Raw genomic sequence first — 26,455 nt, forward strand, 5'->3', positions numbered from 1 at the left:
TGACGTCACTTCAGCGTACGTCACAAAGCCTGTAAAGCCGGCCCAGGAAATGATATTTAAACTCCTTAAAATGTATCAGTATACAAATATCAACTTATTCTTCACGTCAATCAGACAAAACCAATAATACATGTTATAGTATCATTAATTTTATAACACTCCCACGATTTGGTTTCAAAGCATGTTTATTTACACTGATAAAATATTTAGATTGTGTACATCTACACTTCATATTTGCATTTATGCACAAGTTTAAATAATTGCACAAGCCCATTAAAAGACCATACCGATACCTTTAGACAAAGGGTGGGGAGTACAGTCTTCGGATAACCAATGATTAGGCAATGATTTGTTTGTTTGTTTGTTTGTTTGTTTCCATTTGGAATAGCTAAGTAGCAGCAGTGCAAAACTGAAGAAAGCCGGACAAAATAGCTGAGCTCAGCTCTGGTGTCCCAGCAGAAGACTGGGTGTCCCAGCAGAGCTCAGCACAGACGACTGGTATAAACGAACAAAGTAGCAGCATTACAAAGGAGTCAAAGATATTCATAAGGTTTTGCATTTTAAAAAATCTTATGTTTCTGTTTAGTGGTCTCTATCCTGCTCATAGACGAAACACGTAGCATTTCTCATGCCGACACCTCAAGAATCATGTAGGAAATCTAAACCTATGAAGTATTGAAGTATTAGATGGAGAGATATTGTACTATAAAACACAGTGAAGCTGTTACTTTGAAGTGTAGCACATACCGCCAGTTTGAACTGAGCATGCATTGTCTTCTCAAAACACACCAGGAATAATCTGTTTTGCAGCAGGGCAGCAGGGAGCACAGACGTCTTACTTCACAGGCGTGATTGTCTAACAGGATGCTCCTTAAAGTGCAGAAGAAGCAAGCGATTCTTTCCTACATAAAGAAAGCACAGGCTTGCAGGTTGCTAGGAGATGGTGTTCAGATCTTCAGATGACTTCTGAAATAATGAGGAAATTGTATTTGGTATGTACATTTTGTTACAGAAGGTTTTTTTTGTGTTAGGTTTGGATGGCTGCAGGAACGTTTCCTTCACCTGCTCGCTGATGTGCCTGGATCTCCTCCAGGCCCGTCAGGCTCCGGAGAGACCTGCGCTCCTTGAAGGCCACTGCAGGAAGTAGATCCTCCCCAGCAGGAAGTAGATCCTCCCCACTCCCCAGACCCATCTTCGACACCTTTGGCGGGCCGGGCAACCTGATAACGTCTTCTAAGTGCAGACTGGGAACGAGCTTCACATTCTCGTTAGGCAGGATGTCTTTTGTGGCACTGGTTGAAGCAGGTTGCTAAGTAAGTAAAAAATATAGAAATGTCTCTGGTTTGTACAGTGGAACAGGAGGGAGAAGCATCAATGATGAAAAACATAGTCTTGTAATTACTTTTTCAGCAGGATCCGTTTTCCTCGTTCTTTTCATAATCTCTTCTAGTCGCTGTGGGGATAAATGCAGTATGTTGTCTCAAGAATTAAAATATGAAGTCACGTGGTCAGTGCGGGTCGGTACCATTACCATTCTCAGAGCTCAGTGCTGACCTAGAGTGACCGATGTGCTGTCATACCTTCTTCCTCTCTTGGCGTTCAGTCTCTTCTCTTTGGAATCGGCTCTCTCTCTCCAACCGCTGCTGGTCTGCTACGGTCTTCCCATGAGCCTCCTCCTCTTCCTTCTACGAGCAGATGACAGGACGCAATGGGACCCAACATCTTTAGGTGAACATACCAGTGTTCTCCTAAATTCCAGGAGGAATGAGGGGGAACCAGGTGAACTCTGGTGAGCTTGTTCCTTCACCTGTAGCTGAAGTGTTCGCTCCTGTGTGCTCCTCCTGCGAGCGTCCTCCTCTTCCTCAGCCGTCTTTTGGTGGTCTTCCTCCTTCCTCTTTCTCTCGTCCTGCAGACAGTAGGCCCCTCCCTCCATCTTCACTCTGTCCACAGCTATCTGAGGGGCTAGCTCTTCTCTCCTTTGCCTAAAGTCACACACACACACACACACACACACACACACACACACACTTCATACTCGGCACATACTTCACCTCAGTATATGACAGCACATACAACTCCGTCCCCGGTAACATTTACACATAATACTTATAAAAGCCAGAGTATAATGCTCCTCCTCACCTCTCTGACTCCTCCTTCTGCCTGCGCTCCTCTTCCTCTCTCTCCCTCTGCTGCCGGGCCTGTCTCCTCCTCTCTGCCAGTAGACGGGAGGCCTGCTCTGGGTCCGTGGTACCTGCCATGGGCCTGACCTGGGTCCTAGCACCAGTCATCTCTGAAACCAAAGACGTTTAGGTTGGTTGATATACGCAGACATTAGGTTACTGTTCTTGGCTTTGAAGTGAGTAAGAACTTCCTTATATTGACAGTCCCTTTTACTCCATGAAGTTACATTCATCCCACATCTTAGCATCTGACTGACACTAAATCAAGACGCTGTAGCTTGCCACTTAAAGCATCCAGGTTTAAGCACTCAGACTTTTGGATTTTAATGTTGTTTGCACAATAGGGCAAAAACACAAAAAGTCTTTCCCTCACCGCTGGTAGTCTGAGGGCGTGCTGGAAGCAGCGGAGGCTCAGTAGAACCTGGTTCTGACTGGACCGGGCCCTTCTGCCCAGAATCTTCATGTAAACGCGGAGCAGCCGTCTGGTCAGGTTGAAGCTGAGAAGAGTTTGGAGAACATTCCGGTTCAGGATCTTCCTCCTCGAGGAGGGGGGGCAAACCCTCAGGTCTGGGCGGAGCTTGTCTCAGAGGGGCTCTAATCAGAGACCTTAAGTAGCAATACAGGGAGAATTCATTTGATGCATTTAATATTTATCTGTCGTGGAAATAAGTGTAGTCATTCTAACGAGGTATTAATGTTAGTTGAATTTATTACTTCTCTATTATGTATCCTGTTGATGAGGGAATTGTTCTATCCTGCATGATTGTGCCTGAGGGGCAGATGACTCCCGCAGTCGCTGTATGAGACTGTGGCTTTGTTCGTCCTACTTCTTTAGGGTTTGACCCCGGAAACTCATTATAGAAAAGAGAGGTGAACTTGCCTTTAGGACAGTTATACAACAACAGATATTCGAGTTATTACCATATCATGAACAGATCTGTGATATTTCATTCCCATTGTTGTCCTTGTAAGAAGGAGAACAAAGCTTACCTGGTCCATGCTGGAGGCTATTTGAATGGTGCTGTTCACCCCAGGGCTGGCCATGTTGGGGTGGTTTACCACAGCGCCTGTGATGCTAGGACTGTTCAACCCAGGGCTGGCCATGTTGGGTTCGATAACTTCAGGGCCCACGTTGCAGGTGCTGTCCACTCCAGGGGTTGCGTTGCTAAGGTTGTTTACCATGGGGCCCGTAATGACGGGACTGTTTGCCTCATGGCTTTCAAAGCTAGGGTCAGTCACCCTAAGGCCCCTGATTCTGGAGTTGTTCACCTTTGGGTTCACGATGCTGGGCTTGGTTACCCTAGGGCTCACGATGCTAGGACTGTTCACCCCAGAACTAGCAATGTTGGGGTTGGTCGCAATACTGGGGTTGGTCACCCTAGGGCCCGATACGCAGGAGTTGTTCACCTCAGGCCTTGTGACGCTGGGACTGTTTAACCCAGGACTCATGATACTGGGCTTGGTCACCCTAGGGCTCGCGATGCTGGGATTGTTCGCCCCTGGGCGGGCGACGCCCCTGAAGGGAGGGGCACCACATCTCTGCTGGAGCTTCTGAGGGGGTCTGGAGCTCACAGAATGGCATGAAGCTGAACGTCGACACACATGAACAGCTGAACCAAGGGGCCAGTGGAATTGTGGTTTAAAATATATATGAAACATGGCGGGCGTGAGTGAATTGGGACGAAAGCATGAAAAATCATGGGTGAAAACAGGAAGAGAGAAAAGCAAGCAGACCGCCATTAAAACCGTCACTTCACTGCACCGAACCTCTGGACAAATAGTATTTTCTCTAACAAGCTCACTTTCCTGAAGGGTTAAGGTGTTACCTTCTCTTTTTGACAGACATATAGCACTCCTGCTCCTGGCTAAGTAAGAGATGGTGGGAGTCTGGAGGCGGCTAACCAGGTCCATCTCCCACTGGCTCAGCGAGCGGCGCTTAGCTACGGGAGGACAAAGCACATCCGCCGACAGCACAAGAGCACAAAGGAGGGTGGCGAGAGCCCAGGAGAGAGTTTTCATCTGCTGAAATATGCATTAGATATTTACCATTGGTGCTGCTCCTGGCCCCGCCCCCTCTCCTCTGAGAGCAGCTGGCCGCCCTCGCTTTGGGTTTTTGGCTCTTCTCCATGGTCCTCCGTACCACGGACTCATAGCGTTCCTTAGCCAATCAGAAAACACCTGCCGTTTAGCATTTCACAGATAGACCAGCAAGATTAAAAAACGACATGAATGACATATTTATAGTTATATGTAATTATTTGATATATAGTTTCATAAGTATAGCGCCGTTCAGGACGCTGGAGCACGTGCACTGGCCTCTGCACCCACTCGATCCTCCACGAGTCTCCGCCGACGTTTGTCCTCCACAGCCGCACGTCTCCTCTCCTCCCTCTGCCTCTGCTCCTCCAGCTTCCTGCGACGGTCCTCCAGGTGCTGCTCGTAGCACCTCCGGGCCCTCTCCTCACGGGCCAGCCAGCCGCGCTCCCGGGACGCTACACACAGGCCGCACACAGACCACACACAGGCCACACACAGGCCGCTTTCACCAGGGTGCACACGGTGCTAACCGCTAATTGTTGTGGTTTCTCGTGGTGGGGTTAAGGAGGTGGAGGTGGAGGTGAGTACCGAGCTGTTTGAGATGCTCCTCTCTCCTCTTGCGAGCCAGACGCAGCCTCTCGTCCACCTTGAGAGTGTGAGGCTCTGAAAAACGGAGTGACATTTTGTGACTTTCACCAAGACAGGAACGTAATTGTTGATGGGAGATTATAAGGTGCAGTCATCAAGTGTGGGGTAGCTGTCCGCACACCCCCGACAAACAGTAACTAACAAGTGTAACAACCATCGCCCCAACGGACACGCAATACTTAGATAAGCAAAGGTGGCCTGCGTTGCCGATGTCGACCACGTGGTTACGGACCTGCGGCGTTCCCGTTTCTCTCATGGTTCCCCATCCGTGCTGGCGTGGCCACAGGCAGACCCGAGGTTGCTCGCACGTTCTCCACCCGGGCCTCCACAGCAAGGCGGGGCCCTGAAACACACCATCATATCAGCCTCTGTGCCCACGGTCATTTCTGTGACTGTTCGAATGAAAAGGCCCAAAGATACAGCTCGGGTTATCAGATGGAGGGTTACGGCAGCTATAAAAGACGTTTTATAGGCAGTAAGCTCATATCCACTTTGAATAAATACATATGACGTCAAACAGCAATGTAGCATAACTTAGTTGTTGTCTGCTACAGCACCACTGTGTTGTATATGATGTTAACATCACTTCCTATGTCCATCAATCATAATCTGTTTTATTGGCCAAGTATATGTACATACACAAGGGATTCTGTGGAAATCTGTGGATGCTTTGCATTATTGTGAATATCCGTATTCTTCCGTTCGAGATGTTCTAGCGAGGTGTTCAACGCCATCCAAGTAGCTGCTGTGTGTATCTCTGTTCATGACACAAAGCACAAGTCCATATCTAACCAACGCAACCCAAGCCAAGAATGATTGCAAGCGTGCCTCTGCTATATTCGCCTCTCAAAACACGACATCTGCACACGACACGTAGCAGTCGGGACACAGAGTTCCTCCAGACCGTGCAGCTTTACGGAGTTACAGTGATCATTACAGCCTGCATGGCCTTAAGGTAAATGAATGAATAAATTAGGGAATTAGTCACATGACCCTTCAAAACAGACCTACATTTGCAGTATTGTGTTTTTCACTCACATCTTTGGACACTGAGCCGAGGTCAGTTTGGCCCAAAGCCAGCCAATCACAAGAGCAGCCTAAGGTGAGGGGTGTCCCATGCCGGCTCTGTGTCTCCCTCATGAATCAACACGGCCCGAGGTTGCAGGGTCCCACAAAGACACGGTTTGTTACACGAACGTTGTGAGGAACGGCACATCAAGAGCGCATGACTTCAGCCTTATCTGAGACCGCAGGGCCTCGTGTCGGCACAGCTAACAACAACAACAACAACAAGGGACGACTGATCACCAGTGCTTTCGTTGGTAAACAACAGAAACCAGTACGATGCGTGTGTTTTGAGCTGTGTGGAGTCAGACTGCATGAATACACCTATCTGTGGCACACGTATTACGTAAGAGACCGGCATGTGACTGAAAACACTCTGGGGAACTGGCAGTTTCACCAAAGCCAGGAGAACTAGCATCAGTTGTCATAATGGACGCAGCAAGGAAAATCAAGACAAACAAAACAGAATTACACAGCAAATACACATATATATGTATTTATATAGCATATATTATATAAATATAGATGGTGCCCATATGCACAAGCTATGCTAGGCCTGTATATCAGCACAAATATGTAATTTATCCACATAATAGGAGTGCAGGTAATGCCACATCAAAGTCTGTTTATCAGACCTTCCAGATGTAAGCTGCTACAGCATTTAAAGAGCTAATGGCAGATTGTGTTTCATCAATGCATCAGGCCCTGGCCACCAACCTGTCTGTCTCCTGGCCATGCCGTCCGTCTTCTTGCCCTCCACTGGACGTGTGAAGGAGGTACCGGTCCTGCCAGTCGGTCTCCACTCTCGCTGCTGCCCTGCCGGGTTGGTGCACGGAGCTGGCATGGTGGCACCACGCCCGACTGAAGAGCGTTCCCTGTGCCTGCTGCAGGCTCTCGGTGGGTTTGTGGTGCTGTGGGTCCCCTGATCCAGCTGACTGCTCCTCTGGGCTCGTCTGACAGCATGGAGGTTTGTCATAGAGCGAGAGAGAGAGAGAGAGATCCTGTTCAGGAGGGGGGGGGGGGGGCAGCTGATTCGCTCCAGCCCTGTCTGCCTCCCACTCCTACTCAGAGGGGAGGGCTCAACAACTGCTCGCACATATGTGTGACACATGCAAGGCAGGAGGCACTGCGCGAGCTCCCGCACTCTCCCCTGTCCCGTGCGCGTTCACCGGACCTTTAAGAACGTCGCGCTCGCCAGAATGACGTCACGTCAGCGCGTCACGTCACGCTCGCAGGGCTGCCGCAGCCACGCGCCGCCTTCAGAGCGCGACAAATATGGTGTGATTTTTGTTTCAATAGTTCCACAAAAGCAAAAGTAAATCCAAGAGCAGAAAGTATATGTTATGAATGCAAAACAGAAAAAATATATCAAAAGTATATATTTTTTATATAATTGGTTATTTGAAACTTATTTTCGTTTGCATTTTGACAAGTTTTTGGTTCCATTGTTTTTGTTTTTTTGGATTTTCCCAGTAAGGTCTTTTGCTTCTGGAATCTCTCTTTGCTTCTGCTTCGTTTTTTGCTTCTGACTTTTGGAACACATTTCACGTGTGGGAGGGTCTTAGATGAAGGCGTTCCTCTGCAATCTCCATTGGTCACTGATTCCGGACTGACACAGAGCTCTGAGACCGCCTCTGGGACCAAGCCACGCCCACCCCACCAGCTTCCCAGCGTTTTCAAACATGGCGGAACGCGGTGGTTCTTGTTTCACAGCAGCATGTAAACTGAGTTTTACCATTAAAGTTTATACGAAGTTTATAATTAATTGCTAAATTGTCTGTAGATATTGCAAATGTACACTGTATAATAACTACATTAAGCATGCTCACCAGCACGAGCTTTTTAAAATTTTAGTGAACTGGATGGAGAGAACATTGATGTGTGGAAGAAATATGAGTATTTGCAATATCTGGTATGGCGACGGACGGGGGGTGGGGGGCAGCTGGTGTACGAGAGGTGATGCCAAATATAGTAAAATCCATAATAGTAAAAAATACCAAAATTAAAGCCAAATACCAAAATTAAAGCAATACTGAAAAGTGGCCACCCTATATACAACCAGCTTTGTTCACTCACAGTTTTTCAGTGTTCTGCAGGTACCACACATCACATGCATCTTGTGCTGTCCATATTTTATTAAGAAGTGAACAATATTCATTGAACCATTGAACATAGAGATACTAAACATAATACATGTCAGACATGACATTCAGACACTGTCCGACTCAGAGATAAAAACAAAAAGATTTTAACTTGGAGGGGTGGGAGTAAGAAGAGTAGTCCATTGAAACGCAGAGTGCGGATTAGTTTCCTTCTCACTTTAGACCCGCGGGGACGCTAGCGAATGATCCAGGAGGAGCGAGTAACTAGTCGCTACTATTGTGAATGTAGAAAAACTGTGACAGAAGCTACAGCAGCGATTAAATTAAAAATAATTTAAAGGCTAGCTTTAAACACGCTCTTCCCTGTTGACTTCTCTCACGGTAATGTCGCGCTGAAAAATATTGACCTGTCTTGTCAATATATGGAGCCAGATCCGTAAACGCGAGCCGCTTTCGCCATTCCAGATGGCTCAGTCAAAACCATTACATCTTAATGAACCAATAAATAACATCAGCGGCAAAAATGAGTGTAAAAAATACCAGGGTATTCATTTAGAACTACAAAAAAATCTTGTTTCTTATTTTACTATCTACCTATTTTTCATAAGAGTTTGTTTTACCGCAAAATATGAAAACTTCAAAACGGCGAATTTCGCCGCAAGGTGACAGATTTTCATGCCTGCATCCAGTTCACTAAAATTTTAAAAAGCTCGCGCTGGTGAAGTGTGCTAAATATTAACTGCCATGCTTATACAGTGTACATTTGCAATATCTACAGACCATTTAGCAATTAACTAAAACCTTTGTATAAACTTTTATGGTAAAACTTAGTTTACATGCTACTGTGAAACAGAACCACCGCGTTCCGCCATGTTTGAAAACGCTGGGAAGCTGGTGGGGTGGGCGTGGCTTGGTCCCAGAGGCGGTCTCAGAGCTCTGTGTCAGTCCGGAATCAGTGACCAATGGAGATTGCAGAGGAACGCCTTCATCTAAGACCCTCCCTCACGTGAAATGTGTTCCAAAAGTCAGAAGCAAAAAACGAAGCAGAAGCAAAGAGAGATTCCAGAAGCAAAAGACCTTACTGGGAAAATCCAAAAAAACAAAAACAATGGAACCAAAAACTTATCAAAATGCAAACGAAAATAAGTTTCAAAATATAGCCGCAAGCGGCAATTACGGGGTCCAAGCTGAGGTTTGGCAAGATTTGCGCACCCACTGGTACATCATGTAAAGGTTTTTGAAATGTATATGAAAGTATATGAAGCACGTTCGTGAATGAAGTGCCTGCTAAAAAAACAGAATCTAAATTGCAGCTTTTAAAACTTATGATGGTGTGCTGCCCGGCGCGGGATTCGAACCACCATTGTCCACATGCATTGTGGCCGGGAGCACCTTGCTCTACCCATTGAGCTAATGGGCCTGACCCGATTACAGGCTCAACTCTAGCTCTTTTGAGGAAAAGAATGACCTTTGCATCAGCATGCATGTTCAGCATGGAAAATGAAAATATTCACAGTACAACCATTTGTGGTGGTTTGTAACAAGTTTAGAGTTATTTGGGCAATCGGTGTGGGCAGGAGAGTTTTTTGGCCGTTATAGCGCCACCTAGGTGTGCATGTCTGCCAAAATGTATGTGCAGGTCTAGACACCCAATAGGTACATGTGTGTGAAATTTGGAGTGAATACGTGAAAGCATGCCTGAGATACAGCAGAATATGTGGATTTTTGGCGAAGAATTTTTTTACCTTTGACTTGTGAGGCATGTGGCCACGCCCATGTGTGGAAATGTGCACTTTTGCTCTGCTAGAATCAAAGTTCAGAGTCTTCTGAACATTTTGATACCACATATGTGCATGTATGTGAAAAATCCAGGTACTAGTTCGCGCTCAAAAATGTGTGTGTATTTGCATATTATGCAAATTAGCTCGAAATGTAAGGGGCGGAGCTAATAGCTTCAAATTTATTTTTTGTAGAATGGAAGATGACTGATCAGATGCAATTGGAATTTTTTGTTTATGACATACGGTGTAGGCGTGACAATTTTTTGCGCTCTATAGCGCCACCTATGGGCGGATCGAGCTGGCGTGTTGCGCCTGAGTAGCAGAGAGGAGTACTACAAGTTGGCCAAAGGAGAAATCTGTAGGTGTTACGGATTAGGCTGCACGATGCATTTTAGCGGACTGAAAGCTGATTGGTCGATAGCGGCGGCCATATTGGACATATGATGGTGCAGGTCAAGGACCTGTGCCGTAGGTGCATATAGATGATGTGTACCAAGTTTGGAGTTATTTGGCCAATCGGTGTGGGCAGGAGAGTTTTTTGGCCGTTATAGCGCCACCTAGGTGTGCATGTCTGCCAAAATGTATGTGCAGGTCTAGACACCCAATAGGTGCATGTATGTGAAATTTGGTGTGAATACGTGAAAGCATGCCTGAGATATAACAGAATATGTGTATTTTTGGCGAAGGATTTTTTGACCTTTGACTTTTGAGGTATGTGGCCACGCCCATGTGCAGAAATGTGAACTTTTGCTCTGCTAGAATTAAAGTTCAGAGTCTTGTGAGCGCCTGGATACCACATATGTGCATGTATGTGAAAAATCCAGGGACTAGTTCGCGCTCAAAAATGTGTGCGTATTTGCATGTTATGCAAATTAGCTCGACATGTAAGGGGCGGAGCATATGGCTTCAATGAAACTTTTTTTAGATGAGCACATGCCTGATCAGATGAAGTTTACATTTTGTCTCTAGGACATACGGTTTAGGAGAAACACCTGTTTAAACTTTTTCATGCGTTTGTGTGCGCTATAGCGCCACCTATGGTCGGATCGGGCTGGCGTGTTGCGCCTGAGTAGCGGAGAGGAGTACTACAAGTTGGCCAAAGGAGAAGTCTGTAGGTCTTACGGTTTAGGCTGCACAACGCGTTTTAGCGGAGAAAAAGAATAATAATAATAATAATAAATATAGCCGCAAGCGGCAATTACGGGGTCCAAGCTGAGGTTTGGCAAGATTTGCGCACCCACTGGTACATCATGTAAAGGTATTTGAAATGTATATGAAAGTATATGAAGCACGTTCGTGAATGAAGTGCCTGCTAAAAAAACAGAGTCTAAATTGCAGCTTTTAAAACTTAGGGTGGTGTGCTGCCCAGCGCGGGATTCGAACCGCCATTGTCCACATGCATTGTGGCCGGGAGCACCTTGCTCTACCCATTGAGCTAATGGGCCTGACCCGATTACAGGCTCAACTCTAGCTCTTTTGAGGAAAAGAATGACCTTTGCATCAGCATGCATGTTCAGCATGGAAAATGAAAATATTCACAGTACAACCATTTCTGGTGGTTTGTAACAAGTTTGGAGTTATTTGGGCAATCGGTGTGGGCAGGAGAGTTTTTTGGCCGTTATAGCGCCACCTAGGTGTGCATGTCTGCCAAAATGTATGTGCAGGTCTAGACACCCAATAGGTACATGTGTGTGAAATTTGGAGTGAATACGTGAAAGCATGCCTGAGATACAGCAGAATATGTGGATTTTTGGCGAAGAATTTTTTTACCTTTGACTTGTGAGGCATGTGGCCACGCCCATGTGTGGAAATGTGCACGTTTGCTCTGCTAGAATCAAAGTTCAGACTCTTCTGAACATTTTGATACCACATATGTGCATGTATGTGAAAAATCCAGGGACTAGTTCGCGCTCAAAAATGTGTGTGTATTTGCATATTATGCAAATTAGCTCGAAATGTAAGGGGCGGAGCTAATAGCTTCAAATTTATTTTTTGTAGAATGGAAGATGACTGATCAGATGCAATTGGAATTTTTTGTTTATGACATACGGTGTAGGCGTGACAATTTTTTGCGCTCTATAGCGCCACCTATGGGCGGATCGAGCTGGCATGTTGCGCCTGAGTAGCAGAGAGGAGTACTACAAGTTGGCCAAAGGAGAAGTCTGTAGGTGTTACGGATTAGGCTGCACGATGCATTTTAGCGGACTGAAAGCTGATTGGTCGATAGCGGCGGCCATATTGGACATATGATGGTGCAGGTCAAGGACCTGTGCCGTAGGTGCATATAGATGATGCGTACCAAGTTTGGAGTTATTTGGCCAATCGGTGTGGGCAGGAGAGTTTTTTGGCCGTTATAGCGCCACCTAGGTGTGCATGTCTGCCAAAATGTATGTGCAGGTCTAGACACCCAATAGGTGCATGTATGTGAAATTTGGTGTGAATACGTGAAAGCATGCCTGAGATATAACAGAAAATGTGTATTTTTGGCGAAGGATTTTTTGACCTTTGACTTTTGAGGTATGTGGCCACGCCCATGTGCAGAAATGTGCACTTTTGCTCTGCTAGAATCAAAGTTCAGAGTCTTGTGAGCGCCTGGATACAACATATGTGCATGTATGTGAAAAATCCAGGGACTAGTTCGCGCTCAAAAATGTGTGCGTATTTGCATGTTATGCAAATTAGCTCGACATGTAAGGGGCGGAGCATATGGCTTCAATGAAACTTTTTTTAGATGAGCACATGCCTGATCAGATGAAGTTTACATTTTGTCTCTAGGACATACGGTTTAGGAGAAACACCTGTTTAAACTTTTTCATGCGTTTGTGTGCGCTATAGCGCCACCTATGGTCGGATCGGGCTGGCGTGTTGCGCCTGAGTAGCGGAGAGGAGTACTACAAGTTGGCCAAAGGAGAAGTCTGTAGGACTTACGGTTTAGGCTGCACGACGCGTTTTAAGGCAGAAAAAGAAGAATAATAATAATAAATATAGCCGCAAGCGGCAATTACGGGGTCCAAGCACAGGGTATGGGCAGCATCTGGCACGCCTGAGATGCGTAAGCATGTGTGTGTAATCACTGGGTAGGTATGGGTGAAGCAATGTGTATATGATACCTATAGGTAGGCCATTGCATGTGTGTGCATGTGTAAGAAAGATGTAGGGGTAATTCAGGAAATTCTAGTATAGCGCCACCTAGTGGTGCAATTCCCGTCATACTTGAGTATGTCTTAGAGGGTGTGTAGATGAACATAATATGTGAGTTTCATGTTGATTGGCATATGATAAGCTTGTGAAATGTGAACTGAAAGCTGATTGGTCGATAGCGGCGGCCATATTGGACATATGATGGTGCAGGTCAAGGACCTGTGTCATAGGTGCATATAAATGATGCGTACCAAGTTTGGAGTTATTTGGCCAATCGGTGTGGGCAGGAGAGTTTTTTGGCCGTTATAGCGCCACCTAGGTGTGCATGTCTGCCAAAATGTATGTACCGGTCTAGACACCCAATAGGTACATGTGTGTGAAATTTGGAGTGAATACATGAAAGTATGCCTGAGATACAGCAGAATATGTGGATTTTTGGCGAAGGAATTTTCTACGCTTGACTTGTGATGCATGTGGCCACGCCCATGTGCAGAAATGTGCACTTTGGCTCCATAACAATTAAAGTTCAGACTCTTGTGAGCGCCTGGATACCACATATGTGCATGTATGTGAAAAATCCAGGGACTAGTACGCGCTCAAAAATTTGTGCAAATTTGCATATTATGCAAATTAGCTCGACATGTAAGGGGCGGAGCATATGGCTTCAATGGAACTTTTTTTAGATGAGCACATGCCTGATCAGGTGAAGTTTACATTTTGTCTCTAGGACATACGGTTTAGGAGAAACACCAGTTTAAACTTTTTCATGCGTTTTTGTGCGCTATAGCGCCACCTATGGTCGGATCGGGCTGGCGCGTTGCGCCTGAGTAGCGGAGAGGAGTACTACAAGTTGGCCAAAGGAGAAGTCTGTAGGTCTTACGGTTTAGGCTGCACAACGCGTTTTAAGGCAGAAAAAAAATTGGCATATGAAAAGCTTGTGAAAGGTGTACTGAAAGCTGATTGGTCGATAGCGGCGGCCATATTGGACATATGATGGTGCAGATCAAGGACCTGTGTCATAGGTGCATATAGATGATGCGTACCAAGTTTGGAGTTATTTGGCCAATCGGTGTGGGCAGGAGAGTTTTTTGGCCGTTATAGCGCCACCTAGGTGTGCATGTCTGCCAAAATGCATGTGCAGGTCTAGACACCCAATAGGTACATGTGTGTGAAATTTGGAGTGAATACATGAAAGTATGCCTGAGATACAGCAGAATATGTGGATTTTTGGCGAAGGAATTTTCGACGCTTGACTTGTGATGCATGTGGCCACGCCCATGTGCAGAAATGTGCACTTTGGCTCCATAACTTTTAAAGTTCAGACTCTTCTGAACGTTTTGATACCACATATGTGCATGTATGTGAAAAATCCAGGGACTAGTACGCACTCAAAAATGTGTGCAAATTTGCATATTATGCAAATTAGCTCGACATGTAAGGGGCGGAGCTTATGGGTTCAAATGTATTTTTTGTAGAATGGAAGATGACTGATCAGATGCAATTGGAATTTTTTGTTTATGACATACGGTGTAGGCGTGACAATTTTTTGCGCTCTATAGCGCCACCTATGGTCGGATCGGGCTGGCGTGTTGCGCCTGAGTAGCGGAGAGGAGTACTACAAGTTGGCCAAAGGAGAAGTCTGTAGGTGTTACGGTTTGGTCTGCACAACGCGTTTTAGGGCAGAAAAAGAAGAATAATAATAAATATAGCCGCAAGCGGCGATTGGCGGGTTCACACAAAAAAAGGCAAAAAAGCCCAAAGGGTCTTTTAGACCAACAAATTGGCCTCTTGGCCTCAATAGGCAAAAAGAAGCCCAATAGGTCATTTAGACCCAAAAGTGAATAGAAGCTGTTTGAGTGGAAAAAATGCATAAGTAAATCAATATGACAAAACATTCAATTCAACTGAGGCACTAAAGGCCCAAAAGGATCAAAATAATGTGTATTGGCAAAATGATTCAGATCACAGAACTAAATCACATGCTGAGATCAGCTTTGTGTGCGTTTGTGTGGTGTTTCATGTGAGCAATTGTTTTCAGTCAGTTTCGGTGTTTGGCCACTAGATGGAGCCCAAGTACTATGATACTGATATCTCATTAATCTCAGTAATGCAATGACATTTTGGTGAATTAAAAGGTTCATTTCTGGTCAGGCAGTGCACTTTTTGTTATGAGATGTAATTGCAATGTTATAGATCTCATTGATCTGAATCATACAAGCCCCATTACTTGTCTGTATTCTGCATAACAAGATTGCTGCGTGAGTTTTTATGATTTCTCAGGTTTTTGGGTACTGTAGCGCCTCCGACAGGCCAATTTGAACCAAACTTGGCCTACCTCACAAGGACCTCAGTGTATAAAAGCCTTTCAAATTGGGAGTTGATCACTTACATGGTTTATGAGTTATAGCAATAAAGGTCATTTATGGCATGGCCAGAAGGATATAATGGAAAAATTGATCAATCAGACAAATAAAAATGCAACATTTTTTCCTTATTTAGTTAACTACAGTGTCTACAGATTATGCCTATGCCATTTTTGCCATCATTGGATCAAATTCCTAGGACTAGTTCTTAAAGAGCTATTTTCAAACAATTGATGAATGTGACAAAAGTATGCATTTTTTAATAGGACTTGTAATTGCAAAGTTGTCAGGTCTACTGCATGGTATAAAAAGAAACAAGTTGCATGTTCCTAAGTGAAAATTTGGAGGAGTTATGCATGATTTTCACAAATAGCGCCACCTAGTGGCCAAATGTTTCAACACTGCACAGTATGACACATAGTCCTGGGATATGCACAGTGATGAGGTTTCATGTTGATTGGCCAATGGTAAGTCTGTCAAATGGCCAATTAATTCAAATAAAAATTAATTGGCTCATGGCGGCCATGTTTTTTGAGTGATGAGGTCATCATTGTGTGCCTTGATACTACTTGGGCCCCTGATGATGCCTGTAAAGTTTGGGCTTGATGTGACTAATGGTTTCTGAGAAACAAATTTCCCCATGTTATAGCGCCCCCTATTGGACAATCGTGGCCAGCTTTGACCTGTGACCTCTGAGTCATGTGCCCTAACAACTGATAAATTTTCATAAAGATAGGTCAAAGCATTGCTGAGATATAGCTGCTGAAGTAAATTTGGCCACGCCTCAGAGCTATTGATTGACATGTCACAACGACACTGTATGCAAATGTAACAATTTTGTTCAAATTTATTGATAATGAGATTCTTCTGAATATTTTGACACCAAGATTGAACAAATCCGATGAAAAACCAGGGACTAGTATAAAAAAGTAGGTTTTGCATATTATGCAAATTAGCAAAAAATCTAAGTAGGCGGAGCTTAATGGTTCTTGAGGCTTTTTTGTTTGTCTGGAGCCAAGGAATGCACCTGAAGTGGAATTTTGTTTCTAGGACCTACGGGGTGGGAGATATGGACCAAAACGCAAAATGCTGCGCTATAGCGCCACCATCAGGCCAATGTGGGTCTCTGTACTTTAGCACGGTCCCGCAAACAGACTACACCAGTCTGCCAAGTTTGGTCTCCCTGGGCCTTACGGTCTAGGCTGCAGTATGCGTTTTATGCGGAGAAAAATAATAATAATAAATATAGCCGCAAGCGGCGATTGGCGGGTTCACACAAAAAAAGGCAAAAAAGCCCAAAGGGTCTTTTAGACCAACAAATTGGCCTCTTGGCCTCAATAGGCAAAAAGAAGCCCAATAGGTCCTTTAGACCCAAAAGTGAATAGAAGCTGTTTGAGTGGAAAAAATGCATAAGTAAATCAATGTGACAAAACATTCAATTCAACTGAGGCACTAAAGGCCCAAAAGGATCAAAATAATGTGTATTGGCAAAATGATTCAGATCACAGAACTAAATCACATGCTGAGATCAGCTTTGTGTGCGTTTGTGTGGTGTTTCATGTGAGCAATTGTTTTCAGTCAGTTTCGGTGTTTGGCCACTAGATGGAGCCCAAGTACTATCATACTGATATCTCATTAATCTCAGTAATGCAATGACATTTTGGTGAATTAAAAGGTTCATTTCTGGTCAGGCAGTGCACTTTTTGTTATGAGATGTAATTGCAATGTTATAGACCTCATTGATCTGAATCATACAAGCCCCATTACTTGTCTGTATTCTGCATAACAAGATTCCTGCGTGAGTTTTTATGATTTCTCAGGTTTTTGGGTACTGTAGCGCCTCCGACAGGCCAATTTGAACCAAACTTGGCCTACCTCACAAGGACCTCAGTGTATAAAAGCCTTTCAAATTGGGAGTTGATCACTTACATGGTTTATGAGTTATAGCAATAAAGGTCATTTATGGCATGGCCAGAAGGATATAATGGAAAAATTGACCAATCAGACAAATAAAAATGCAACATTTTTTCCATATTTAGTTAACTACAGTGTCTACAGATTATGCCTATGCCATTTTTGCCATCATTGGATCAAATTCCTAGGACTAGTTCTTAAAGAGCTATTTTCAAACAATTGATGAATGTGACAAAAGTATGCATTTTTTAATAGGACTTGTAATTGCAAAGTTGTCAGGTCTACTGCAAGGTATAAAAAGAAACAAGTTGCATGTTCCTAAGTGAAAATTTGGAGGAGTTATGCATGATTTTCACAAATAGCGCCACCTAGTGGCCAAATGTTTCAACACTGCACAGTATGACACATAGTCCTGGGATATGCACAGTGATGAGGTTTCATGTTGATTGGCCAATGGTAAGTCTGTCAAATGGCCAATTAATTCAAATAAAAATTAATTGGCTCATGGCGGCCATGTTTTTTGAGTGATGAGGTCATCATTGTGTGCCTTGATACCACTTGGGCCCCTGATGATGCCTGTAAAGTTTGGGCTTGATGTGACTAATGGTTTCTGAGAAACAAATTTCCCCATGTTATAGCGCCCCCTATTGGACAATCGTGGCCAGCTTTGACCTGTGACCTCTGAGTCATGTGCCCTAACAACTGATAAATTTTCATAAAGATAGGTCAAAGCATTGCTGAGATATAGCTGCTGAAGTCAATTTGGCCACGCCTCAGAGCTATTGATTGACATGTGACAACCAGACTGTATACCAATGTCACAGTTTTGTTGATGTTCCTTGATAATGAGATTCTTGTGAATATTTTGACACCAAGATTGTGGTGATCAGATGAAAAACCAGGGACTAGTATGAAAAAGTAGGTTTTGCATATTATGCAAATTAGCAAAAATCTAAGTAGGCGGAGCTTAATGGTTCTTGAGGCTTTTTTGTTTGGCTTGAGCCAAGGAATCCATCAGAAGTGGAATTTTGTTTCTAGGCCCTACGGTTTGGGAGATATGGACCAAAACACAAAATGGTGCGCTATAGCGCCACCATCAGGCCAATGTGGGTCTCTGTGCTTAAGCACGGTCCCGCAAACAGACTACACCAGTCTGCCAAGTTTGGTCTCCCTGGGCCTTACGGTTTAGGCTGCAGTATGCGTTTTATGCGGAGAAAAATAATAATAATAATAAGAAAGAAGAAAAAACCTAACAATAACAATAGGTTTCCCACACTACGTGTGTGAACCCTAATAATAAGAAAGAAAAATCCGAGCAATAACAATAGGTTTCCCACACTATGTGTGTGAACCCTAATAATCGGAACAATTACAATAGGGTTCCAGCACCTTCAGTGCTTGGACCCCTAATAATAATAATAATAATAATAATAATCGGAACAAAACCAATAGGGTTCCAGCACCGCTGGTGCTTGGACCCCTAATAATAATAATAATAATAATAATAATAATAATAATCGGAACAAATACAATAGGGTTCCAGCACCTTCAGTGCTTGGACCCCTAATAACCAATTATATAAAAAATATATACTTTTGATATATTTTTTTCTGTTTTGCATTCATAACATATACTTTCTGCTCTTGGATTTACTTTTGCTTTTGTGGAACTATTGAAACAAAAATCACACCATAGACAAAGGGCGAGTCGTGCCTCGAGTCTCCGGTGGTTGCTGCGACAACGGTAAAATGCAAAGGGAATGCAAAAGGCAAAATGCAAAAATTGGCTAAACCAATAAAACGGAGACGGTTCGCAGGTTCAGCATCTTGCATGCTCCTAGCACAAGCGTGTTAATACATCCAATAGATTCTCCAAGCATGGCGAGATTATACATATTTGAATAACACTGTTTTCGTCTTTTAAATTTTATTTGGTTATAAAATTACAGAGTAAAAGCTGCCTAAGCATTAAAATAGGTTTTTTTTAAATAGAAAATAACATTATCAAACATGGGAAAACATGATCAAGGTAACATTTCATTTATGAAATAACAGTTTCCTAGAATGCCAGGTATTTCAGTGAGTGACAGTAATAATGTGCCACCTAGTGGTTGAAATTGTTTGTTGTTTTGTTACTTTTTAGGTCTTTTAACAAAAATATGTGAATATCTCCTCTCTGAGGTAATATAAATAAACAGTTGTAAGAAAGCAGCACAAATGTTTGGGGTGTGAGCTACATGTCCTGGTCAATCACCCCACACGCTCACTCTTTCATCTCTAATTATTCAGATGTGCAGTACATTATGCACAGTATACTGACACAACCTATTTGTGTATATACAAATGTCCCCATGGAATGACAATAGGATTCTTGTAACTAAACAGAAAGTTGATAAGGAGAGGCCGAAAGGTAGGAACAGAGGGAGTGATAGACAAAAGGAGAGGGGAAGAAGGGGAGAGAGAGAGAGAGAGAGAGAGAGAGAGAAAGAAAAGAGTGGGAGGGAAATAATGAAAGAAAGATAGAGTGAGAATGAGGAAGTGATTGTGGTCAAAGTTTGTGTTAAAGGTGTACCTCTGCTGTGTCAGACCACAATGACCACAACCACCACAGCATGGCAAGATTCAGCTAAAATGGACTGAGACCACACGCTATTATTGGACCACAACAACATGCAGAATACCAGTGCGATATTCTAGGACTGCTTCAGCTCCTAAGAGAAAGGTCAAGAGGTCAAGCGGAATACAGTAACACTGTAAGTAACACAGTACGATCACAGCAATGAGCATGTATGTGACTTTGACTCTGTTTTGTGTTAAATTAACATATTTTTATGAACATCATAAAAAGAGGGATCATATTACACCTGCACTCCACTCACTGCACTGGTTACCTGTCAGCTTTAGAATAGATTTGAAGGTTCTAGTCATGGTTTTTAAATGTCGTCATGGTCTTGCTCCTCTTTACCTCAGTGAAATGATGGTTAGATATGTTCCAGTCAGGTCCCTCAGGTCTTCAAACAGTAATCTACTGGTGATTCCTAAAGGCCGATTAAATATTATTATTTTATGCTATAATGTTACATTATGCTTTGCCACTGAGTACATACATCTCTCTGTAACAGCGTAGATGTAAGACCAACAAATATTGCTTCATACTTACATTTTCTATGCTTCTATAATCACTCATTTTCTCTTCCTTCAAAGGAGTGTTATTTGATCTACACTTTGTGTACTTACTGAGTGATAAGAAGTGGGTGAGGTGGTTTTGAAGCAATATAAATGTAGCTGTATTGTGTGCATTTCTAAGACCCAGTCATTGTAAATTCATAACGCCACATAAAATGTAACTTTTTTCAAACCTAGCAATATTATTGCACTCAAAATGTTTATAGTAATTTCCTTCATCTCAGCAAACACCGTAAGCATGTTTTGATTAGATGTTACATATATGCATAATCATTATTTAGATTAATATATGTTTAGTGAATCACATATCTATGCAGTTTTAGATGCAATGTTTATTTTTGTTTTTGAATATTCTGCGTATTAAATGTAAACCGTGAGCAATGTCTTTAATAATACTCCAAACAATGGCACAGTGCCAATGAAACCTGAGAATCACCATCCTAGACTAGATTATGTAAGTACATCGATTTGTGGTGAGTTCTGTCGGGCCTTCCGAGTCTGCTTGTCTTGAGTATATGACCTTTGCTCCATCGTGGCATGAGTCATTCAGTAAATATCAACCAGCCTCCTCCCTGTCGGAGTGATTTGTTGCACATGTAACCGATTATTATTTCATGCACCAAGGTATTTCAGTGTTTGATGATCAGTCAACCGCTAGCACCATGCCTAATACTGCATATCAAAGAAACCTTTCAGCTGTCTTTGTTTGCAGACGAGACCTTGCAAAACTCTTTTTTTGGTTTGTCGAGCTTATGTCCCTGGAGCGTTTTAATGATTGCATTCTTATACATTTGTGATGCTGCAGGGGGGAGTCTGTCACAGCACAGAAAATAACTGCTTGACAGTTTAAATGATTCCTGGTTTGAGCTTTACCTTATCAGCCCCTGTCATCACATGGTCGTAATGTTTCAGCACCGGCATTTGTGTGGTCTTTGATTTCTGTGTGTCTGCAAAATCCAATCCAAATTCGTATGTTCTGGAAAAGCAAATTATATCTCATGCTGTTTTGCTTTGAATTGTAGAAAGAGTGTTATGGCAGCGATCGTGGCTGGAGGGGTCTGGGGAGCGGTGGGCGGAGTTACAGCCCTGTCTGTGGTCGTGTTCTTCATCCTCACCATCACACTCCTCTCTCTCTGCACAAGCTGTAAGGGGTGGGTCCTGCAACGTAACGCCTCCACACATCTTGTGCTGCGGGTTTGTGACTAGTGATGAACTCTCAGATGGCCCCATCCTGCCCACAGGGCTGTGTTGTAACCCTCTCAATCAGTGGGGACTGTTCATTCCTGCTCACTTCAGAACACCACAGGACAGTACGGTCAAGTTTGTCCACTCCAGGAATTTGTCAGGAATTAGGTGTGACCCATTCATACCCGCAGGAACCCAGGCATAGAGATATGATCAGACTGATTATATACTCTTGTTGCACAGGGAAAAAAATCCAGATTACATACATTTGAAATTTGTTTCAAATGTTAACAGGACTTCTCATTCATTTGCGATACTTCCTCACAATTAAGCAAAATTAGCCTATAGTTAATCAGGTCATCAATAAACCTGCAACAGCTCTAGATTTTATTTTAATATTTTTAACCCACCCTGTAATTGTCTATTTCAGTTTAAAGTTAACTGTCAGTGTCTGTCCATAAAACAAGAGTTTTACCAATTGCAAGCTTTCTTCATACTAAATAATCTGCATCTGTATTAGATCTGTTTTGAATAGAAGAACAGTGCATAGTGGCAGAGTCCTGTATTAAAATTAGATTAACAAATGGTACATTACAACAGCCTAGCAAACAAGGAGATGCTAGAAGCTCTCACTGCAAGAAATAAATGTAGATTTATTTATTTTGGACATTTGATTTCTAAATTGATAAATGTATCTTCTTAAACTCTAAAGTAAATACACGATTGTTTGAAAAAATGTAGTTATAATTGTAGCCAGCAGAGTGCAGTCAAGAATTTTCATGAATGTGACCTTTGCCCCACTTTGGATAAATTTATTTTTTTATTTGTTGGAAATTGTATTTATAATCTAAACCAACAGAGGGCAGTCGTTGACGGTAGCTTTTGAACTTTAGTAACCTTTGCACTACAGTAACATACTTAATTGAATAGGATGACTGATAACATATAGATAATGAAATCAAGTGATACAATAAGTTATGGCAGACAAACGCCAGATTTATGTCTCAATTAACCAATAATTCACATCAGTTTCATATGGTGTTTTGCAGAGAGTCATTTGATCTTCAGCACAACACTTCTGAAGAAAGAACTTCAACACTTGTTCGAGTTGTAAGCAAAGTCATCTTACATGTCCAATATGATCTAATGTAACTTTTATGTTTAGATAAATTTTTCAGACTTCCCAATCAATAGAATATTTCAGATGGTTTGTTTTTAGTGACCATACAAATGGGGCACAACGGGCCCGATGTCCTTTAAAACGGAAATCTGTTCCCTCTAGGTCTCTCTGGAACATACGGCTCTGGCCATGAGTAACCCTGCTTCTGTCATGGAGAAAGGAGAACAGGGTAAATGATGTGACCTCCCCACGTAACGGGTCTGGCCACTCGCTTTATTACTCCATCAGCATTTAATGGCCCAGCTCACCAACAACTGCATTATCTTGTAAGACCCGTGTCCATCGCCTGAGGACAGGGCCACAGAATCCATTCAAGGGCAAAGTGGCAAACCTTGGAGAAATCACAGGCCAGGCAGGTTTCCTTTCACTGTCATCAAATAAAAGAGAGAAAGTTAGAGTGAAGTTAGTTATCCTGAGTGGACATACGACACGTGACTTGAAGGAATGTCACTCTAAACAGAACCACCTGATTTAGTCTGTCCTTTTAAGTGAGTTTTTCTGAGACGTGCAAACAGGTAGAACGCTCCACTCTGTAAGCTAATGTGATGCGTATGATTCGTGATACATGACATCATTTTATGATGCATTTGTGTCCTGCAGATGACGGTAGCTAAGGGACGCCAAGTTCTGCAGGTGTTTATGAGGACGCACATTAGAGAAACTCGTACATCTCTCCTTTATGATCGGCACAGACGACCAGACTTCAGAAACCTTGTGTCTTTCATATAACGTCATAACTGTTTGACTCGGTTTTATAAGTTTTAATCTACAAGATGCCAAAACAATTCACAATTTTTTTCAAATGCTGTTATTCACAAAACAGGTGACAGAAATGACATCCGCAATCTCAATCCTCAAAGACTCAACTCCACCCCACCTGCAGTTAGACCTCCAGTTAAGGACTCAAACCAGCAGTCTGTGGGCCAGACGGTATCTACAAACACTGAAAATACTCCTTCTACACACTCCTCGCATTCACAGTTGCCTTACTCCCACGTTTCCTTTGAACATCAGACCAAAGATGGTCTTGGTGCCTCGTCCAACACTGGGCACACCTATGAAAGTATAAGAGAGAAGAAAGTCGATGACCAAACTGGCACACTGCTGAATCCATATGCTACGCACAACTCCTCCATGACCCATGGCCCACCAGGGAACGGGCCAAGCCCTCCGGCCGCACCACCGCTAGCCGAGGACTTTGCTGGGGGCAGCGGTCGTACCGATTTTCCTTGTTATGCCACTGTAAACAAAAATGGCAGGTGTTGAGCTGCCACTGGACACAGAGGTGAAAAATCCAGCTTTGCCTTTGCCAGAGAGACGCTAAATAAGTCACATATCGTTGTGTGGTGTAAATGTAACTCCAGAGAACCACTGCTACACAGAGTTCAGTCCTAACTGTAAACTAGCACAGTGCATATTATAGCTAGGTACAGTGCGGTTGGACTAAAACTCATCACTAAGGACTAAAACTTGTCACTAAGTATCAGCATGTATAGTTGTAACCTGCTATAAGTCATAAAATGCCAACACCTGTTTTTTACGTATTCATTATGCTATACAGAAATACACTATTCACATTAACCATTTTTCTCAGAATGTCTTATTGTGCATGATACTTCTTACTTCATGGCACTGAAGGCATATAGCAGTAGTAGAATAGGCCAGGTGTTACATACAACTACATAGTATAAAATTAATAAGAAAATAAAGTTTACTTCATATAGCACCTTTCTCATACTCAATAACTCTATTAAAAGTCTCTATTGTCAACGTTTGTCCTAGAATAGGGTTTAGTAAGATTCCACAGAAGGAAATATAGCACAGTTCACTGAAAATTGTTTGTTTTTAGCTCAATTCACTGAAAAAAAAAGTATTTTAAGTGGATCTCACACAAGCTCCAACCACATGAACTGAAGCTTTACTTTTTAAGCTTGTAGTGTAATAATTACAGCGCGTAATAACAATGCTGCCGAGCACTTTAGATGGTGTAAACATAACCAGTAGCTTTACTGACGCTACTTCTATTGGCCTAAAACTAACAAACTAAATCTTACACAGGCGGCGCTACAATCCTGACAACTGTTGCATTAAGCATGTACCTGTATTTGCTTGCAACTGCTGTTCTGCGTGCCAACACTTGACATACAAGTTACTGACACTTTTCATAAGGTTTCGAGAGCACCTTCGAAATATCTGTACCTATATAAAACGCATGCTTTGATCAATAAATCAGCAATCAATAAATGTACTTACTGTACTAGAGTTAGACAAGTCAACCAAGACCACCGTCTGCCTCTATGCGACTGATCAAATCTTAACCCAGACCTCTTTAACGCATGCAGTGTGTACAAATCCCAACAATCAATAAACTTTAAACGTGTGATCTATGATGTTTTTCCCTCCTTAATATCAATCAACTTCCGCTTAGGCTATAAGGCATATTAACAATCACGGTCTTCTCATGCATAGTACGTTTAGGTCACACACACACACACACACACACACACACACACACACACACACACAATCAAAAAAAATGAACCGATCTTTCTTCTCTGGCGAGCCGGTCCCAAGCCAGTCGACAGAGACACAAGTGTAAATGAAAAATATTGAAGGATACGTATTTTTTCTCACGAGGGCTCATAATTGATCACAACGACGTTCAGAACCGGTAGGAAAATACTAATTTGTGACTAATCTCTTAATAAGACATCGGATATAACGCCGTGTGCCGTTTGCAGCCTGCGAGATCCAACTTTTGGAGTTTCGTTCGCCTGCAATCGCCGCTTTAAGGTGGTTGGTAGCACCACGTGTGCTGCGCAAAGTCCACCAAGCGCGAGACGTGCAGCACGAGCTGGGAGGCGAAGCTCGCGCCACATGCGCTACCGCACGTACGCTCTTCACGAGCCTCCCTGGAACGCGAGAACCGCGCATGCGCGACGAGCCGCCGGGGCTATAAAGCGTGTTATGTAATCGCCCGTTCCCTCGTCTCCAGAACACACGTCCGCTGCGTTTCACGGCGTTGTACGTGTGAAAGCGACATGCTCGATGTCATCGCAACGAATCTAGGGTTTTGAAAGCGTGTTTTAAATAATTTGGGATATTTTAAAGCAAATGTGATTATAACCGAGGATCTACATTGCAATATATGTGGTTATACTCTGGAATCGCCTTTATAGAGCTGGAAGAGTGGAGGAGAGGTCCTTCATCATAGAAATATATATGCATGCACATACATACACATATATATGTATGTATATGCGTGCATGCGTGTGTGTGGGAGGTAATATTCAAAATGCAATAAAAAAACAATAACACAGTGACAAAAATGCACAGCAAGAAACTAAAAATGTTCAGAAATGCCTATTTTTGCACATTTGAAATGTGTTGATTGTGTTTGCTGGATGTACCTTCTTCAAGTCCAGCGTAAACAAGTTGGAGTCGTAGGGCGTGTGTGTTGAGAGACACTGCGCAGCCAATGAGCGCCAACACTCCTACCACATGGTTGGCTTGTTTACTACAAGAGTCCAAACCCGCTGGAAGGAGGCGGACGGGAAACGTGGCACTGGATCAACCGGACCGGAACATCAGATGAGCCGCGATGGACGAGATGCGAACTTAATCGCGTCCTAATATCACCTTCTCTTTCCAAAGTGATCCGGATCGCGTTACAC

The 26,455-nt window shown here is 43.2% G+C and overlaps 2 protein-coding genes across 7 annotated transcripts; one reads left to right on the forward strand and one right to left on the reverse strand.

Moving 5' to 3' along the window:
- Window positions 1-168: 168 nt before the first annotated feature.
- On the reverse strand, window positions 169-26,300 carry map7a (microtubule-associated protein 7a). Of its 5 annotated transcripts, none has more exons than XM_076978931.1 (15): window positions 26,192-26,300; window positions 6,648-6,883; window positions 5,098-5,208; window positions 4,806-4,880; window positions 4,509-4,672; window positions 4,227-4,338; window positions 3,171-4,120; window positions 2,895-3,031; window positions 2,554-2,786; window positions 2,140-2,290; window positions 1,808-1,982; window positions 1,581-1,685; window positions 1,403-1,453; window positions 1,063-1,309; window positions 169-966 (listed from the first exon to the last, which is right to left on the reverse strand). In XM_076978931.1, the coding sequence occupies exons 2-15, from the start codon at window positions 6,772-6,774 to the stop codon at window positions 956-958; spliced, it is 2,649 nt and encodes an 882-aa protein (XP_076835046.1). In that variant the 5' UTR covers window positions 6,775-6,883; window positions 26,192-26,300; the 3' UTR covers window positions 169-955. The 5 variants fall into 5 exon arrangements, with proteins under 5 accessions (XP_076835046.1, XP_076835047.1, XP_076835049.1 ...); XM_076978932.1 differs by lacking the exon at window positions 26,192-26,300 and adding an exon at window positions 7,105-7,126; XM_076978934.1 differs by lacking the exon at window positions 26,192-26,300 and having other exon boundaries at window positions 3,171-3,790; window positions 4,007-4,120.
- LOC143481019 (uncharacterized) lies at window positions 18,926-25,449 on the forward strand. Of its 2 annotated transcripts, XM_076978946.1 has the most exons (6): window positions 18,926-18,974; window positions 19,817-19,983; window positions 21,439-21,567; window positions 22,651-22,711; window positions 22,884-22,950; window positions 23,605-25,449. In XM_076978946.1, exons 3-6 carry the CDS (start codon window positions 21,449-21,451, stop codon window positions 24,045-24,047), a joined length of 690 nt encoding a protein of 229 aa, XP_076835061.1. In that variant the 5' UTR covers window positions 18,926-18,974; window positions 19,817-19,983; window positions 21,439-21,448; the 3' UTR covers window positions 24,048-25,449. The 2 variants fall into 2 exon arrangements, with proteins under 2 accessions (XP_076835061.1, XP_076835060.1); XM_076978945.1 differs by lacking the exon at window positions 18,926-18,974 and having other exon boundaries at window positions 19,643-19,983.
- Window positions 26,301-26,455: the final 155 nt, after the last annotated feature.

Source organism: Brachyhypopomus gauderio, chromosome 17 (genome assembly GCF_052324685.1).
Source record: "Brachyhypopomus gauderio isolate BG-103 chromosome 17, BGAUD_0.2, whole genome shotgun sequence".
Lineage (NCBI taxonomy): Eukaryota > Metazoa > Chordata > Actinopteri > Gymnotiformes > Hypopomidae > Brachyhypopomus > Brachyhypopomus gauderio.